Below are 20165 nucleotides of genomic sequence, written 5' to 3' on the forward strand. Positions count from 1 at the left end.
ACACACGGGAACAGGAGAAAAGTATGTGTACAAATTAAAGAAATCCCTGTATGGGTTAAAACAATCAGGAAGAAACTGGTACAAACTTTTAAATGACCATCTCGAACAAAACGATTTTGAAAGGAATCCTGCTGATCATTGTGTTTACAGAAAACAATCAGAAAATGCCAGTGTTATTGTTCTCATTTGGGTGGATGATTTGATCATTGCTGCTAGCAGCATTGATTTTTTGAACAATTTCAAAGAAACGATGAGATCCAAATTTAACATGAAAGATTTGGGCAAAATAAATTATTTTTTAGGTATACATTTTAAGCAAGAAGAAGATGAAATTAAAATGAGCCAAAAGAAATACGTCCTGAAAGTGTTGGAAAAATACAGAATGTCAGATTCCAAACCGAGATCCACCCCATGTGAGCAAAGTGCTAATTTAAATGAAAATAATGGGGATGACAAAACAAACACTGTAAATCCTACACACTATCGTGAGATAGTAGGTAGTCTGATTTATGCAATGACCTGCACCAGACCAGACATCAGTTGGGTAGTGAGTAAACTATCCCAAACATTAGCTAAACCTGCGACAGAAGACCTGGTGAATGCTAAACATGTTTTAAGATACCTCAAAGGTACATGTGACTATGAGCTAACATTCAAGAAAAACAACGAAGACTTGAACCTCATTGCATACAGTGACTCGGACTGGGCATCCTCAGTTGAGGACAGACGCAGCACCACAGGCTATTGTTTTAGCTTAACATCACAAGGTCCAGCTATTTCTTGGAAATCCAGGAAACAGCCAACTGTAGCTCTTTCCACATGTGAGGCTGAGTACATTGCTTTGACAGCCACTACTCAAGAAAGCATGTATCTAACCCAACTGTTAAATGGCATTGACAACAAAAAGTACAGCTGTACAAAAATCCATGGTGATAATCAAGGGGCAATCGCATTGTGTAAAAATCCTGTGAACAGACAGAGATCTAAACATATTGATGTAAAGTACCATTTCATACGTGATGCGTTGAAAGAAGGGAAAATCAATGTGATGTACTGTCCATCTGAAAACATGGTTGCCGACATCCTTAACAAACCTGCACCCAAAGCTAAGTTTGTTAAATTCAAAAAATGGTTCTTTGGACACTAAATACTGTGAAGCAAGGATGATGAGAACAAGGGGGAGTGTTGGAGTATGTTCTCAATCAACCTTGTCTGTGTGATGTTATATGTTTCTTTTAGCACTTTATTTTGATAGGCACGGAACGTGGTTCTAGATCCTGCTGAGTGTGTTTTTACTTCCTTTGTTTTGTGAGTATTTCCGGTTCCGTTTGAGCGGGAAGATGTTTTAGTTTACTTCCGTTATGTTCTGATGAGGATGCCAGAACTAAGTTGAGAATAAAGACTACTCAAACGAGAAACGTGTGGTTCACTGAAAGAATGAGCAACGAGGCAGAACACCCAACATAAATTATTAATTACCCCTTTAGCACCGAAAGAATATCTGTAATATTACTTGAATATCTGTAAGTCATGTTTTTTTATTAGCTCTGTCTGCTAGCATAGCTTCTCTTCTTCACTGCAAAATATCTGCATGCCAACCGACCACTGTGTTACCAGCGCCCTCTGCTGGTCCAAACAAATATGACGTAAATCAGTGCAATCATGGTTTTTTTTTTTTTTTAAAAGTCCAATTGTTAAGGCACAAAATACATTTTCAGTTGCACTTTTAAAAGAAAAATAACTATTATGCAGTTTTGCATATTTTATTATCGAACCAGAATTTAAATTAATAGGCTTCATTTTCATTTGTATTATTCCTTTATTTATTTCATTCAAGATTTATTTTTAGTTAAATTGCATTGTTTTGAATAGTTTATCAAGGAATTCTTTTGACAATGAAAAATATAAGGAAAATAATACAGTATTTTCTACAGTCCCATTTTGTAAAAATAAATCGTGAGAGAATCGTACTGAACCCAGTATCGTGAATCGAATCGTATCGGGAGTTGAGTAAATCATTACATCCCTACTGTAAATGGTACTTGTCTCTCATTCAAGGCATAAGCCACAATCAAAGCAAATTTCAATGTTACTGTCACCAATTGAGACAAATAGTCAAGCAGATGAAGTGGGATTTCAAAAGATGTCATGGTTCGCCCTTTCTAAATTGTATAAATATTCGTCTAATGTCATCCTTGTTATTGTTTAAATCAAGTGTTAGTCAATATATTTAAAATGTACAATATGTCAGAATTGAGAATTGCTCCTACCACTAGGGTGTTCTTGTTGTCCCCTCACACAATATGCACATGATGACATGGAGCATTACTTCCAGGTTCCTTGGGAAAACAATGTTAGAATAATCCTGTCTATAATTTAAAGCCACACTGTTGCAGTGTCCTTTTAGCCTCTTCTGTGTTGTGTGTTAATGCAGACTTGACTCATACAGTCAATTTCCCATCTGTAAACTTTGACCTTGGTCTTTCACTGAGTTGTTACAGTAATTTAATTTCCCATTTAAAGTCAGTGATACATTGATTATTGGTTTAAAGCATATGAATGTGCATGTCCAAAAATTCATTTTAAAAGACTGTGTTCATTTCTTTTAGTAGTTTGTTGAACAAACACTCTTCACAACATATATAACTATTTCCTCTTAACTCATATACTCCAAATTCTGCTGATTCTAATGCTTTTGGTTGGAAAAACACTGAAAAATAAACAACCTGCACTTGGCCACTAACATTTTCTTTATCCTTTGTCTGTATTAAATTAAACGAGACAGAAAGTGGGTTTGGAAATACATGACTCTGATTTGGAAGGGAGTACGTTTCAGAAAGAGAGTTGTCCCCTCGTGCATTTTAGAACTTAACTTTAACTCCCACATTGACTGTTGTATTGGCTACTATGGTTACTGTTTGTGTTCCTCCCTGTGTTAAGTGTTTATATAATGTGAATACATGTAACAACTGCACAAGACGGGGACAAGTATTGTTTGTATACTCAACATTTCCTGGACTTCATGAATGGAATAGAAATTACTTAACTTAATATCAGAGTACACAGATAGAAAAAGTATCTTGGCTGTCCTGATCTGGTAACTCAATACCAACAAAATTCATACACCACAACACATTTGTCACATTACGAAATGTCACAAACTATCTTCAAGTACAATTACAGTCACAAACCATTTCTCTTCCTAGGAGATCTTGGGCGACCTTGGTTCCCGTGGGTTGTTGCTACAGTTGACCTGCTTTTGTTTAGCATCATTGTAGGAGGCGTGGTTAGGAGAATTAAGTGTAAGACACAATTTGTACCAGCAAATGTCACCTTTCAGTTAAGGTGATACACATTATTGGTAGACACTTTCACGGGATGTTTGGTGTGATGCTACGGAGAGCACATAGGTCCTACACCTTTTTGACTGCTGTACGCCACGTTATGAAGTAATAGAGATTTATAATGGAAATATGTGGACTATTCATTGAATACTGTACATATGGCATTAATGAAGACAATCATTGAATGAGAAATAAATATTCTGTAAACAAAGAAGATATTGGACTGTCTTATTTCACAATCTTACTCTCAGGAGAAAACCAGCAAGCACGTCAATTAATAGGCTAGAGTCTATACAGTCCCTCAGTGGCTTTATGTTTATCACAATTATAATACTGATGTTGATCCAAAAATGGCTATGTTCATATAATCAGTCCTAACAATATTTCTATGAAATATCTATAAAAGCAAGGAATCGCTTTCTCTCTCTCTCTCTGTGTGTGTGTGTGTGTGTGTGTGTGTGTGTGTGTGTGTGTGTGTGTGTGTGTGTGTGTGTGCGTGTGCGTGTGCGTGTGCGTGTGTGTGTGTGTGTGTGAGTGAGTGATTTGCTGTGACGTGTAGAAGCCAGCAGCCCTTGCCTGCTCACTCCAACGAGCCTTTATCTGTCAGCTGAGTTGAGGTTTATAAAGTGCAGGATATACGGAAGGAATTGTTTTTGTGTTGAATGTTTCTATACTACAAGACTTATTTCCTCATACAAAAGTATTTTTGTTTATACATGAATTAGGGGTTTGGATGTGTATCATTATTACAGTATTATTTTTTATTTACTTGGTCTTGGTTTCATCAGGTTGCTGTGTAAGACTAGGTCACTGAACACAAAATAAATAAACTATCATGATGTCATTAAGCATACATACTGTACATACCAGTTGACTGTGGCCAGCAAGCTGAATGAAAATCAGAGGCAGCCGTAGACATGTACCTGCTTAACAAAGCTGCTAAATATGTTTATTGAATAAAACATACAGTGTAATGGGTTGACTGAACTTTTACATTTTTATGGGCTATAATTGGAGAAAAGCTTGGTTTGCATCTACCTCTGTGTATGATTTGAAAAGTAACTACTGTCTCTAAATAAACACAAAATATAGTATTGATTTAACATTATTTGGCAGCGAAACAGTAAAAATAATAATTACTTCAAAGCCACACTGGCTGCTGGGAGTTATTTTTGAAGAATTGAGACAATGTAAAAAAACAATGCAAAAGTTATAATTTGCTGTCCTACAAACAGATAACTATCCACTGCATCAATTTATGAATAATTAAATAACAACTCCGGTTTTTTTTTTTTAACAGTTTGCAAAATAAAAAACAAAAAATGTGGATTTAATAATATGCTAAAAAGAAAAACATGAACTACATATTAGTGATGTAACGATTCACTCAACTCCCGATACGATTCGATTCACGATACTGGGTTCACGATACGATTCTCTCACGATTTATTTTACAAAATGAGACTGTAGACAAATTTTTTTTTTTGGGAAAAAAATTAGAAAATGCTGTACTATTTTCCTTTCATTTTTCATTTTCAAAAGAATTCCTTGATAAACTATTCAAAACAATGCAATTTAACTAAAAATAAATCTTGAATGAAATAAATAAAGGAATAATACAAATGAAAATGAAGCCTATTAATTTAAATTCTGGTTCTATAATAAACATAATCGTAAGGCAGTAAGGCACATGAAATCGCTTAGCAGGCCTGTCGTGTTTGAAAAACATAATCCAAAATGACCAGCAGAGGTCCCCACGTCCCAACAAACAATATGAGACACCAAATCCCTACTGAAATATGATTGCATCCATTGCCTCGGGTCCCATTTACCACATCATCTGCTGTCACAACTTGTATACAACTGGTACAGAGACTATTTCAAAAAATGAATGTCTTGAGGCTTTTAAAAATAAGTTGCTTTGAGTCTAGTTTTATATTGTATATGTAGTAGGGATGTAACGATTAATCGTAAGGCAGTTAAAAATCGATTCATAGGTCTCACGGTTGATATCAATTTTCTGAAAATTGTGTTCTGTGTTCACAAAACAGAACACAAAATTAATCTCTACGCGGATGACATTTTACTCTATTTGGAAGAACCGCAATCCTCTTTAGAGGAAGTATTTAATCTAATAAACAGCTTCTCTAAATTATCAGACTATTCCATTAACTGGACAAAATCATCAATCCTCCCTTTGACAAAAAACTCTTGGAATCCTGAACACCAAAATCCACAACACCCCTCCACCACAAATACAATTAAATATCTAGGCTTAAATATATCACCAAACTTAAATGAATTAATTAAACTAAATCATGATCCGATGTTGGACAAAGTCACAGAAGATCTGCGGAGATGGAACAATCTCCCCATCTCACTACTTGGCAGGATAGCCTCAGTTAAAATGAAAATCTTACCAAAATAAACTACTTGTTCTCAATGATACCACTGAAACCACCAAAACAATGGTTTCAAAGATTAGATTCTACAACTACAAAATTCTATACTAGAATAAAAAACCTAAAATAAGCCTTTCTACCCTTCAAAAAAACAAAGACGAGGGTGGTTTAGAAGCCCCTAATTTCATGCATTATTACTTAGCAAACCAAATACTATATTTAACAGAATGGCTAAATCCAAAAGAATACTACAACACCTGGCTAGAAATAGAACAGTTAGACTGCAAACACATTAAACTCTCTGATCTCCCTTTTATCACTGCGACCCTCAAACATCACAAACTGCTTTAAAAACCCACTAATGCCTCCACACTGACTGCATGGTGGAAAGCCCTGGACATCACAAATAGCCAATTAAAAACTAGTATACTCTCTCCAATCTGGCACAACCCCGACTTTAAAAATAAAAAAACACCACTCTATCTGAAGACATGGGAAGAGAGTGGAATCACTCATCTCCAAGACCTTTTTGAAAATGACAAGATCAGGTCATATAATAATCTAACCCAAGCATTCGATATAAATAAAAGTAACTTTCTACAGTACTTACAAGTAACAGAGACAATAAAGAAAACCACTCCACTAGACTTAACTACGTTACAACCTCCAGAACTGGCTATATATATGAAAAAAATCTCAACAAAATCAAAAAAACTCTCAAAAATATACAGAGCGCTTTCGAACACTAACTGTAATTACTTACCAATCGCGAAGTGGGAGGCCGAACTCTCAATCACCCCGAGCACTGATTTCTGGGCAGAAATTTGTTGTAATACTTTTAAGATGACAAAAAACACAAACCTTCAGCTAATTCAATACAAGGTCCTCCACAGATCCCACATTACCCAACAGAAAATGCATAAAATGGGCTTCTCAGCAACAGACATCTGCTCTCAGTGCACCCAGAATACAGCGGATTCCTATTTACATGCCTTATGGCTTTGCTCCCCAGTTCAACACTTTTGGATTCTAATCACTGAAAAACTGTCCTCCATTTTGGACTACAGAATTCCTTTATCTCCAAATCTTTGTTTGATTGGAGACCTGACAATGCTTCAACCTCCAGCAAACCAATCACAATCAATCCTTGCGGCACTAGCCATTGCAAAAAAAACAATATTACTAAATTGGAAAGACAAAAAATCCTTAAACATAAACCAATGGCAAAATCTCCTCACAGAATTTATTTCCATGGAAAGATGTCTGCTCTCAGAAAACAAAAAAAATAACGTGCTTTGAGGAGCGTTGGACTCCTTTTTTAATTGCATTAAATCTAAATTTTTAAAAGCAAAAAAAAAAAAAAAAAAAAAAAAAAAAAAAAAAAAAATTTTCTGAAAATTGAATCGCAGTACTTTTTTTAACCAGCAAGTGTAGGCGGCGGGCGGAGTCTGCTAATACTTTCTTTCTGGCTGCCTTCTACTCTTAAATATGTTAATAAATGATTCATTACCCCTTTAGCACCGAAAGAATATCTGTAATATTACTTGAATATCTGTAAAAGTCACGCTTTTCTATTAGCTCTGTCTGCTAGCATAGCTTCTCTTCTTCACTGCAAGATATCTGCATGCCAACCGACCACTGTGTTACCACCGCCCTCTGCTGGTCCAAACAAATATGACGTAAATCAGTGCAATCGGTTTTTTTTTTTTTAAAAGTCCAATTGTTAAGGCACACAATACATTTTCAGTTGCACTTTTAAAAGAAAAAGAACTATTATACAGTTTTGCATTGTTTATTATAGAACCAGAATTTAAATTAAAAGGCTTCATTTTCATTTGTATTATTCCTTTATTTATTTCATTAAAGATTTATTTTTAGTTAAATTGCATTGTTTTGAATAGTTTATCAAGGAATTCTTTTGACAATGAAAAATAAACGGAAAATAGTACAGCATTTTCTAATTTTTTTCCCAAAAAAAAAAATTTGTCTACAGTCTCATTTTGTAAAATAAATCGTGAGAGAATCGTATCATGAACCCAGTATCGTGAATCGAATCGTATCGGGAGTTGAGTGAATCGTTACATCCCTACAAGGGTTACATGATCAAGATTCATGTCGGCATTAGAATAAAGACCAATCTGAGCATGCCATTAACACAGGAAACAACAAAAAGTTTGTTTTTGTGTATTTTTGTCTCATTTTGTTTATTTTTGTTTTCTTTGTGTGTGTGTAATATTCTGTTATTGTTTGTGTGTTTGGAGTATTTTGTGCATTTACTGAAGAAGAAAAAACATTTTTATATAATGTTATTTTTATGCCGTTAACATAAAATTTGTAAGGCAATGTCCAAACCTTCACCCAGTCAATGTTTGTCAAAAGTTTTCCCTATGAAGGCCTTTCCTCGTTGAGATATTTTCCTCTTTTGGGGTTCACACAGATTTTTATTTTTATTTTTTTGCAAGTTCACAAATCATCATAAAACAAATACAGGCACCACAGTATGTCACTTACAGGTACAATAAACACTTTTTCATACAGAAGCATAGTTCTTTCACCTTTTTTATTTTTCAAAAAATTTAAAATATTCATATAACTAAATTCAATCAAGAAAAGATGAAAATTGTGAAGGTATTTTGAGATTTTTGATTTATGAATATGAAATTTTGACATTAATATTATAAAACCAAAGATTACATTTTTTTTGTTTTTAAAGATGAAAAATAAAATTTTAGGGCAATATTTCTATGATGTTTTTGGTTTAGTTGTAAACTGGGGTTCTTCACGCGGATTAGTAAAGAAGACCAGCCCGTTTGACGTTTAGAAAATGGGCGGGGCCAATAGTCGATGGGGGCCCCGTGAGCCAATCAGGAGCCTACTATCATTCGCACCTGTGCTTCATTGGCTCTGAGTTGACAGCAGTGCGCGTGAGCGATGGCAGCAATGATTAGCATCAGAGCTGAGCTAAGGCTGTGATGTTAGCAGGGCCGGAGGCAGCTCGGAGGCCGTGTGAGTGGCTCCAGCACCGGGCTTAGCCGCTCCTCAGCTCCCTCCGTCAAATACATGAACCGTGCGGGAGTCCAGGTCGCCTCTATGGATCCGCGTCCATGGATGTCTTCAAACCTGCTTCGGAATGCACTCCGAGTCCGAAGGCGTGCGTGTGTCCCCCGGGAGATGCAGATGTTTTCCGCTGGCCCGCACCGGAGACGGACCGCGGAGCAGGAGCCGCACAGCGTGGGTTCTGGACCGCCGTGTTCGATTATGAGGCAACGGCGGAGGATGAGCTCAGCCTCCGGAGGGGTGAGCTGGTGGAGGTTCTGTCCAAGGACTCTCTGGTGTCCGGGGATGAGGGCTGGTGGACCGGGATGATAGCAGACCGGGTCGGCATTTTCCCCTCCAACTATGTGAGCGAAGGAGTCCAGGAGGAGATCCACAGGGACAGTCCGGACCAGCAACACCAGCACCAGTACTCTGTACCCCCCCTGCACCGTGAGTAGCCCCGGCCTTCACACACACTCAGAGAGAGAGAGACGTATCACACACACACACACACAGAGTGCTGTGTCATTGTGACAGACTGGAGCATCCTCAGCATCAGGACCACTTACACATTTACACACCCCTCAGTTGCCATCACTACACTGTGTGTGTGTGTGTGTGTGTGTGTGTGTGTGTGTGTGTGTGTGTGTGTGTGTGTGTGTGTGTGTGTGTGGCATTGAATTAGCACACTACAAATATAATGCAGTTTAATATGTGAGCCCGTGGTAGTTTTTCCATAGCCTAAGTCTGCTCACACAGCTGGCCTACTTTCACACACCTGAAATATTCATCAAGGTCAGTCTGTGCAGGAATGTTAGCTCCCAAATCTCTCTCAGAGGCTGCTGTTCTCTTATACGTTGTTGTCGTCTCCCATCTCATTCAGTATGTGAGTTGTTTTTTTGTTTTTTTTTGCTTCATTTGGTCAAAAATCCATCCATCCTTTGAACATATTCAGGGCTTTAAATTAACTTTTTAGATCACCAGTCAGTATGGATAGTAGATTCTTTAAGTTATCAGCCAACCAGTTTTTTCCACCAGGCATATTTTTTTTCCAGCAAAAATAAACTACATGATGAGTACCACAGAATTGATTTGGGCGTTCATGTTTCTTTGAATTATTTTTTATTTTAGTTGAATGCTGAAATACATTAAAATGGTAGAAATATATTAACATTTAATTTAAAATCATTGTTGTAACAATGCCTAAAAGGTGCAATATGGAACTTTGGGTGTGTCAGAGAAGTGAACTTTTTTATAAAGTATATTCTCATAAATTAATAAAACTTATTTCAGATAAAAATTGCATCCCTGGAACACCGTAGAGATCGACCGATATGGGACTTTCAAAGGCCGATACCGATTTAAAAAAAAAAAAAAAAAAAAAGAAATTCAGCAGATGGCTGATATCTAAAGCCGATTTTGGAAGCCTAGATATTTGAGGCTGATATACTTTTTTTTTTTTTAAAAAGCACATTGATTAAGAAAGACAATTGAAACACTCATATGATATAAATGTATATATTAGAAATTAAATTTAACACACCAATAGAACTCTTAACATTTATTGAACTTTAAATATACCCGTACACAACCAAGTAAAACAAAAAGTACAGGACAGGTAAGTAGCAGTACAGCACGACAACAATATACAATGTGCAAGTAGTCAGTTTCAACTAAATACCTGTTTTATGTATAGCCACTCACTCCTTCCTTCTTTTCACAGCCACCACCATTATACCTAAGCTTCACACTTGTCACCATATGCACTACATCACATCTCACTCTCACTTTAAAATAATCAACTCTTTGCCACCCTTTCCATTTCCTACCTGGAGTCTCTCCTCCCTGTTCCCTTCCCCCTAACTTAGGTGTAACACTGCCCTCTCTTGTATGTGTTTCTTACCCTTCCTTAGGAAGGGATGGTCAAAATTTTTTTTTTTTTTTTATGGCCGATCTTGAAAAAGACTATATATCGGTCGACATCTAGTTTGAAGTCAGAAAAAATAGAAGTAATGAGTACTAAGAATTACATGTACTGTAGAGATAAAGTTTTACTAACATGCATGCTCTTCAAATGTAAACAAATCCCACTTCCCACAAACTGTACAGTGCACATTTTAAAGGTGAACAATGGTGGAATACCAGCCACTCACGACCTGACATCCATTTAGTATTAAAACTCCTCAGTTTGTTCTTCTTTTCAGATCCTCTTTCATCTTCATTTTCCTCTGTCGACGGCAGCCTTCAGTTTTTGCAGTTCAGGTTTTTTAACACCCGATAAATATCTCAACATGTTTGTTTTTTCCTTACTAGTTTTACAACTTAATTTCAGCTTCTATTATTTGTTTTGCGCCATTCCGTTTGTCCTCTCCGATACCAAATGTAGCATGTACGCTATCCTATTTAAAATACAGTTTAGGTACTAACAGATAATGATGGAGTTCTGATTTGGTTTAGACTCAGAAGACTAGTTTTGACTCTTGGAGTGGAGAATGAGACACTGACACTGGTTTAGATTTTAGTGATACCATATCTAGTATTATAATGGTGAAAACAACCAACATTAAACAATAACACACTAGTTGAACAAATCAGAGCTGGGCTGGGGGTGGGGCAAATGACTGGGCCTTTTACACCCAAATAATAAAGCTCATGATAACATCATTTTACAACATACACATGCCCACAAGCTTCAAGGCTTACAAGCTTCAGCACCACAGAGAGCAACTATGTCATTTTGAAGTCCATCAGACAGACATGAAGTATAACAAAACAAGAGAACAACAAAAACATTAGGATGGTCACCAATATTGAAACAACACAAATTCAAAGCAGTTCAGCACCACGGATAGCGACCGTGTCATTTTGACACCCACTTTAACCATTTCAACTCTGTATCAGTAGCTATAAAGTTGAGTAAAACTGGCACAGAGGCCCACATGTTCACGAACACTATTTCAATATGAAGTACTATAGGCCTACTCACCACTATATGAAGGACATACAACAAGCCTTGTGCTCCGCGAACTCGTCCACGATGCTCTGTATGTCCATTTTCTTTGCTCTCTCATTCTATATGAACATCATGGTAAGTCCACTCAGTCTCTACTGTCCCACTGTGCTCCTCAACTGGTTTTTAATAAGTTTTAATTGGAGAATGAGCAGGACAACCTATAGACCCATTTCAATGTGGACAAACATGAGACATGACTGACATGCGTGCATACTCGGTGCAGAAACCATGTTGTTTACATATGTGTCACTTGAAAATAGTTTGAAGTATGTAGAAAGCTTGTCACCTGAGGATGTGGCCGCCTATTTAAGGATACTGACTTTACATGAAAGATTGTGGGACCCATGCAGCATTCCGATGTGCGCTCCTGGCCCGATGTTCAATGGCCAGACATTTATGAATATCTGATAGAAAACCCAGTGTATAAACAAAAGAATGGGGGGCTGCACAAAAGAATGTCCTACCAGCACGACCAGAGCAGTGGAGGTTCTGTTGGTTCAGTCAGAGGCACAATCTTCAGGCTTAGCACTCAGACTAGGCTTCGAGCTCACTATCAACCTGGCCTGTATGAAAAACAGGTCCAATTTACTATCTGATGTGTGCACATATTATCAAAACTATTCAGAAATACTTGCTTAAATTGCATTCATCATTATCAAAAGATAATACGTAGTCATAAAATAAGTTACAATGCTAATGTTTAATTCAGAAGACAACATTTCAGACCGTAGTGATTAAACAACAACAGTTATTTCACCACTAGGGGCCAGAATATTTGACACTATTAGAAGATATCATTAGCCTACGAATTCCCTGGTGGTCTTGTCTACAACAACACAACAACTCTTTTCTCCACAGTTCTTCTGCAGCTCTGATGAGATGATGTTAAACACTCTGAGCAAGTGAAGCTGCTCAGCCCCTCTGTTGCAGCGCTTGAAGAGGAAGTTTCATAGACACAAAAGTTAACAGGGAACTAATCAGCTATGTATTTTAGAGTCAGTGATGAGTTCCGTAGTTTTTTGGCAGTTTGGACGATGTTTCGAGTGGTTTAGACGCTGTTTGAACCGGACACATCAGGAGGGGGCAGGGCGGTGCATCTAATGAGCTCTCCCTGGAAACATTTACTGATTTAAAAAAATTGTTCTTTGCCTCACGGTGACGGCATTTCATCCACATTCTGTCAATTTCCGCGTTCCACAGGGGATTTTTTTTTAATTGGTTGATTCCGTCATCCCGTCCGTGATTCCGTTTATGTGGAAATTATAGGGCGGGGCCCTATCTGTCTATATGTCTGCAACTGGGATCACGATGTCTGGGATCCAATGTCTCTAAAACATTAGAAAACTACAGTCCATACATTTGTCACTAGTTTCTATTGAAAAAAAAGTTGCTAAGAGCTCCACAGTTGTGCGTATTCACAAGGATAAGGATGATAGGATTCGAAACTAGGAGGGGAGGGCGGAGCGTTGTTTGTGCTATACAAGTCTCACAATTCTACATACTGTATCGGTACGTTCCCACTTGTCTCTGTCGAGCCCTACCATAGGCTGTAGATCATCACTGTAGAAGTGAATCCAGCATCACCTGTGACCCTGTACGGGATAAGCAGGTATAGATGACGAGACGAGATTTTGTCATTCATCACTAAACATGTGATTGTTTTTGGTCTGAGGGTCACATGATCAACATTCATGTCAGCAATAAAATAATGACCAATCAGAACATTAACACAAGAAACAACTAACTCTGTGTATTTGTTTTTTTTTTTTTGTCTTTTTGTCTATTTTAGAGTCAATTTGTAAATCTTTGTCCTTTTGCATATTTGTTTGTCATTTTGTATACTTTTCTCTCACTGGATGTCTTTGATGTAACTTTATTGATTTTTGATTTTTTTATGTGTGATTTTGTGATTTATTTTTGTAGTTATCTGTTTTTTTTTGTAGATGTATTTCTTTGGGTCTTTTATGTTCGTGTTGTCTTTTGTTTATTCTTGTGTTTTGTCTTTTTCTTTCATTTTGTGTGTTTTGTGGAGTCATTTTGTGTATTTTTGTTATTTTGTATGTTTTTCTCTAATTTTGTGTGTTTTTTTTAAGTCATGGTGTGTATTTTTGTTATTGTTTGGTGCCTATTTCTACTATTTTGTGTCTTAGATTAGCTCATATCGCGCTAACTTCCAGGATCAGTGTGTGTTGGACTACGAAGCTCTTACGGAGCTAAATCACCAGGCTAGGCTGAACGACTAGCCTGGTCGGGAGCAGGTTTTGCTCTGGCTAGGAATTTTAGCGAGTACTAAAGCCCCGCCTCCTGACCAATCAGTTTTCTTAGAAAGCGAGCTGTCCAATAAAAGGTGATGTGGAAACACGTCACTGTGTGGATCTGATCGGACAGCTGACAGGAGAGAGAATATTTAGACATCGATGCAACCCTTTCATTTACCGATGACATCCTTTAGGAAAGATATAGATTTATATCTGATGGACTTATCTACAGTCAGCTGATGAAGCCTGTGTCTTTGTATGTGCAGACGCGCGACATCCATGGCGACGGTGCGCTCAAGGGAACAAAGCCGAAGCGCCCAGACAGGCAGGCGGAGCGACCCAAAGCAGCACCCAGCGACCCAGCATGTAGGCGCCGCCCCCGAGCAGTAGCCACCCCCAGAGCCACCTCCACCCCAGCCCCCCCCGGCCAGGAGCCACAAACCCCACCACCCCATGCCCCCCGACGGGCCCACCCCCGAGCTAACCCACACGACGCAGCGTTGGAAAGCCACAGCCCTCCCCACCAGTACCCCGGGCCGACAGGAGCCCCCCAACGCCCAACCCAACAGGAGAGCAGGCGCCAGAGCAAAGGAAAAGGAGGAGGGGAGAACGGGACAGGGGGACAGAGAGCAAGGGGAAAGAGAGGCAGAAAAACACGCAGGCCCCCAGCCCCACGGGCCTCCCAGGCGTGTACGGAGAGGGCAGGAGAGCAAAATCAAACAGCCCAGCATCCAGAGGACATCCAGTAGGAACGCACGCCCGCGAAGAGGCACCCAGCCACCCCACAAGCCCAGGGAGATCCAGGTCTACAGTTTGATTAGTGTGTTAGAAAAGAGTGGTGCTGGCAGTTCGCTTGCAAGCTAGATCATTAGGCTAAGAAATCGAGATTAAATACAGTTAAGAAAGGAGTCCAGCGCTCCTCAAAGAGCTGACATCTTTTCCATGGAAATATATTCTATGAGGAGATTTTGCCATTGGTTTATGTTTAAGGATTTTTTTATCTTTTCAATTCACTAATATTGTTTTTTTTTGCTATGGTGAGTGTCGCGAGGATGGATTGTGATTGGTTTACTGGAAGATCAAGCTTTGTCAGGTCTCCTATCAGACATAGATCTGGAGAGAGAGGAATCCTGCATTCCAAAATGGAGGACAGTTTTTTTTAGTAATTCGAGCCCAAAACTGTTGAACTGGGGAACAGAGCCATAAGGCATGTAAATAAGAATCAATAGTTCCCTGGGTGCACTGAGAGTAGATGTCTGTTGGGGAGAAGCCCATTTTATACATTTTCTGTTGGGTAATGTGAGATCTGTGGAGGACTTTGTATTGAATTAGCTGTAGGTTTGTGTTTTTTGTCATAAAAGTATTACAACAAATTTCTGTCCAGAAATTGGTGTTCGTGGTGATTGAAAGTTCAGCCTCCCATTTAGCGATTGGTAAGTGATTAGAGTTAGTGTTCAAGAGTGCTCTGTATATTTTTGAGAGTTTTTTTGAAATTTTCTTTATATATATATATATATATATATACAGTATACTGTATATATAGCCAGTTCTGGAGGTTGTAAGGTAATTGGAGCTACAGAAGTGTTTTTCTTGATTGTTTCTGTTACTTGTAAGTACTGTAAAAAAAAATTACTTTTATTCATATTGAATGTTTGGGGTAGATTGTTTTATGTCATGAGCTTGTTATTTTCAAAGAGCTCTTGGAGATGAGTGATTCCCGTTTTCTTCCCATGTCTTCAGATAGAGCAGTGTTTTTTTAATTCTAAAGTCGGGGTTGTGCCAGATTGGAGACAACATGCTAGTTTTTAATCGAGTATTCGTAGTGTCCAAAGCTTTCCACCACGCAGTCAGGGTGGAGGCAATCAGTGGGTTTTGGTGTACTTGAATAGAAAAACGTGTGAAACTCAGCGTTTATCATCCAATGGATTAATATCATAAATAATATCATGCTCCTACGCATTAACATTGTCAGCAGCTTCCTGCCTGGGTTCTTTCATTCCTGCCTTTTCTGTAACAACAGTGTTGTTTTTGGTCAGAATTATGGATTTTAAATATTCATAATTTTAAACATAAGCAACACTTAACCTGGTCGAGACCAAGTTATGAAGTGGATCAGATCTGAGCAAGTATAAAAGCTCCGCCTCTGCAGCACTAACACTGTTGCTCTTCGCTGTCGTCATGGATTTAAATTAATTATATCTGTTACGATCATAAGCTGTTCCTCCATTGTAAAGACGCTCGCTCTGCCAGGTTCTCCATTGATTGATCAGACGCTGCAATCTCCTCCCCTTTTTTGTGAACGTGCACGTACCGAGGCTGAAAACACCTGGCTTAACTAAGCGTGTTGTGATCGACCATTGTAAAACAGCTTCTCTCTGACAGGGAATGTTTGGTTAGTTGAAGCCTGCTAACGGAGATTAATCCAGGATTTAATTATCTAGATTTGTAGCATAGGGCCTTTGTGTGTTTGGAGTCATTACTTTGTCCCATGTTGTGGTTCGAGTTTCTGGCTGTGTTGTATATGTCACACTAATGTACTACACACTACAAACTCAACGAGTATATACTGTCCACTATATACTTTTAGCAGAGGTGGCAAAAGTACTAGTCTTCAGTACTCAAGTAAAAGTATAGATACTTAAATAAAAAATGACTCTGTTAAAAGTATTGAAGTTGCTCCCTTACTTGAGTAAAAGTAAAAAAAGTACATTCTACGAAATGTACCAAAGTAAAAAGTCAAACAAATGTCCCTTCAATAACAAGACAGGGTTATTAAACCAGAAAATTCCATATTTTTCATTTTTTTTAAGAACTTGTAGAAGAGTGGTACATGTAACACCTCAAGGCGACCATGGCTCAGGTGGTAGAGGGGTCATCCTCTGATTGAGAGGGGTTGGGAATTCAATAGCGGTCTATGTGTTTAAAGTGTCCTTGGGCAAGACACTGAACCCCAAGTTGCTCCCAGTGGTTGACTAGCACCTTGCTTGGCAGCTCTGTTCCATTGGTGTGTGAATGTGAATGTGAATGAGCTGATATGTAAAGCTTTGTGACCTCTGTCTGTGAAAAGTGCTATAAAAATAAACTTTACTTCCTTACATCTGGATAATTTAGTACTTATTATTTATTACAGATAAAATATGTCAAAAAAAGTGCATTTTTAAAATGCAAGGAACAGAAAGAAAATAACTACCCAAGTAAAGATACCAGAAAAAAATATTTAAGTACAGTCACCTATAACTATAAGTATTATTATGATGATGTGCATTCCCAGCTAAATATCTGTTAATTCTTTAAGTGAAAAAGTGACCAAGTAGAATATCAACATGTGCTAATTTGATCCATAAAACTCATGTATACACATTTAATTCACGCATTTCAGAGATTTTCAGAGACCTTTAAACGTTAAATTGAGAGCCATATATACAAAACCAATAAAAAACCAATGGAAGACAAGAAGAAATGCTTTTATTTTGATAAGGGGATGTTATGTTTGATTTCTAGCTTGAAGCTGGTCTCAGAACGATTTTACGTTCTGCTCACAATGCATCATGGGGCGTTTGAGTATGACTAGTGTGTCCACCGTGCATACTTCAAAAATGTCCCCATATAGTATACATCCAGGTATTTCTTGCGTACTCAATCTTTTCAGACTATCTAATGCGAATGCACTACATACTCATTTTAAAATCAGACTTAGTATGAGTAGTACGTTAATATGACATTTACAACACAGCCTCTTTATTTTTGTGAATAAAGCTGACATGCTTTACTCTGGTTGGAAGAACAAGGTGAATTTACATCCTATATAAAGAAAACTTAATTCCCAACCTGCAATGTTCTCACTCTGAGTGGATTGTTTGTATTCCAGCTGTTGTAAATCCAATCAGACATGTGTCCCTCTTTCCTTTTCAGTCCTGGAAATAGATTTCTTCGAGCTCACCTTGGAAGAAATCATTGGCGTTGGTGGTTTTGGGAAAGTCTACCGTGCAGTTTGGCACGGCACGGAGGTGGCCGTGAAGGCAGCGCGGCGGGACCCTGAGGAAGACCCACACCAGACCTTGGAGAGCGTGCGCCAGGAGGCCAAGCTGTTCGCCATGCTCAACCATCCCAACATCATGGCGCTGCTGGGCGTGTGCCTGCTGGAACCCAACCTGTGCCTGGTCATGGAGTACGCCCGAGGAGGTCCTCTCAACAGAGCGCTCGCCGGGAAGCGCATCCCTCCGTGCACGCTGGTGGACTGGGCCGTGCAGATAGCCCGAGGCATGCACTACCTTCACAGTCAGGCCATCGTCCCCATCATTCACCGCGACCTCAAGTCCAGCAACAGTAAGACCCGTTTGTTATCTAAAAGACTTGGAGAAATGTGGAAATCCATGTTTTCAGTACTCGGAAAGATTTGACGATTAATTTAGAATAATTGGGAAATGTTTCCAGTTCCTTTTTAGGCTACTTTTGGACAAATTGACCACAAAAGTACTAAAAGGCCATTTTGTTACACTTCAGATAATAGGAGACAATAATTAGCAACATTTTACAAAGAAGACTGTATTTACATGGTATTGAAGTAATTGCATTGGTATTAAAAAAAAAAATCCCTTTTAAATTCAACTCATTGTTTTGAATTTGTAGATTAAGCCTCAGGGAACCAATGTTTGAGACACAGTTAGGGGTTTAGAAGAGCCTGTTGTTCCACAAATGAAAAAGCATAGGAAATTATGGAGAGGGTACACATGATTTGACAAAAATGCAAAAGGGGTACACTGGACAAAAAAGATTGGGTACTGCTGCTTTAGAGCATCCAATGTGTCTCGCAGGAGAAAGTTAAGGGGATCCTCCACTGGATTTGCAAGTTTGACTTCAAATTTGTAAAATGTACTTATTAGAAGATCTATGTCTAACAAAACACATTATTATGCACCATATTCATTGAATTACCTTTAATAATGGGACTACTTTACAGTTTAAGAGCATGTGTTCCACCATCTTTAAATCACGTGATTGATGATGTCACACGGCCCCACTGCCTGTTAACATCCCATTGTTTTCTATTAGAGTGAAACATTCAGCCTGATTTTTTTTTAAAAATCATTTTGCATCTTTTTCAGTCAAAATGTCAACTTATGCTGCTTTTGGTCTAAAAAAATCAGGAAAAGTTAAAGATGCTGATGTTATTTTGTTTATCGAAAGAGAATAAAAAGAGTTGTCATCTGAAAAAAAATCTGTGACCACAGGGGGCGACAGTTCCAACTCTGAGGTTTGGTAGTGGACAATGAAGCAGAGAAGAAGAGCTCTCCTAAGGGACCTTTACTCTCCCTTAAACAGTGTGCGGTTGATGCTCTGATGGCTGAAGTTAGAGAGTAATCACAGACTGTTGAAGACACAGAAACCCTGAGGATAGAAGTCCTTTTGGGTGGGAGTCCAATAGAAAACGATGAGATGTTTAGAGGCAGTGGGGCCGTTTGACATCATCAATCACGTGATTTCAAGATGGTGAAACAGGTTCTAAAGCTGCGTTCACACCAAAAGCAACTTCAGCGACTCTGGCGACTAGATTACATTCAAAATCAATGTTAAATGTTTGGAGTGAGTGATCATTTGCGTAGTTTAGTGTTTAGACTGTTTTAGGTAGTTTGCTGTGCTTCATGGTGACTGTGTTTTATCCTGATTCTGTCAGTTTCCGCATTCAACAGTGGATTTTTTTCTTATTGGTCAATTCCGTGATTCTCTTAACATGGATTTTATAGAGCCCTAAAATAGATAGCCCATGGGACTAGTCTTAAATACAGAGGAATGTAAATGGCTATGCCTGCATCTGTTCAGGTTTATTGAAACAATGAATGACTTTATAAAGCCACCTTGTCATATATCAATGTTTTGATCTGCCACAATAATGTAATTTAAATTAAAAGAGTTGAGGGCGTTTCGCAGCAATTTTTAGGTGCGATTAAAAAAAAAATAGATCAATTAAATTAATGAATTACATAGCATAATTAATAAATTGCAATTTTTTTTAATTTCTTGACAGCACTAGTCGTAACTTCAAATCAGCAATGAGTTTCTCCCTACGTCACTTCCCTGGTGGCAGGGTAGATGAAGCGAGCAAAAAGTGTGG

At 38.3% G+C, this 20165-nt stretch overlaps 1 protein-coding gene across 1 annotated transcript in view; it reads left to right on the forward strand.

Moving 5' to 3' along the window:
- The first annotated feature begins 8644 nt into the window (after positions 1-8644).
- Positions 8645-20165, forward strand: part of map3k9 (mitogen-activated protein kinase kinase kinase 9) — a 60534-nt gene continuing 49013 nt past the window's right edge. The window contains exons 1-2 of the mRNA XM_028442592.1: positions 8645-9232; positions 17966-18379. Coding sequence (XP_028298393.1) covers positions 8851-9232; positions 17966-18379 — 796 coding nt within the window. The 5' untranslated portion in view covers positions 8645-8850. The remainder of the gene's footprint in view (positions 9233-17965; positions 18380-20165) is intronic.

The sequence above is a fragment of the Gouania willdenowi genome, unplaced genomic scaffold, assembly GCF_900634775.1.
Source record: "Gouania willdenowi unplaced genomic scaffold, fGouWil2.1 scaffold_55_arrow_ctg1, whole genome shotgun sequence".
Taxonomy (NCBI): Eukaryota; Metazoa; Chordata; class Actinopteri; order Blenniiformes; family Gobiesocidae; genus Gouania; species Gouania willdenowi.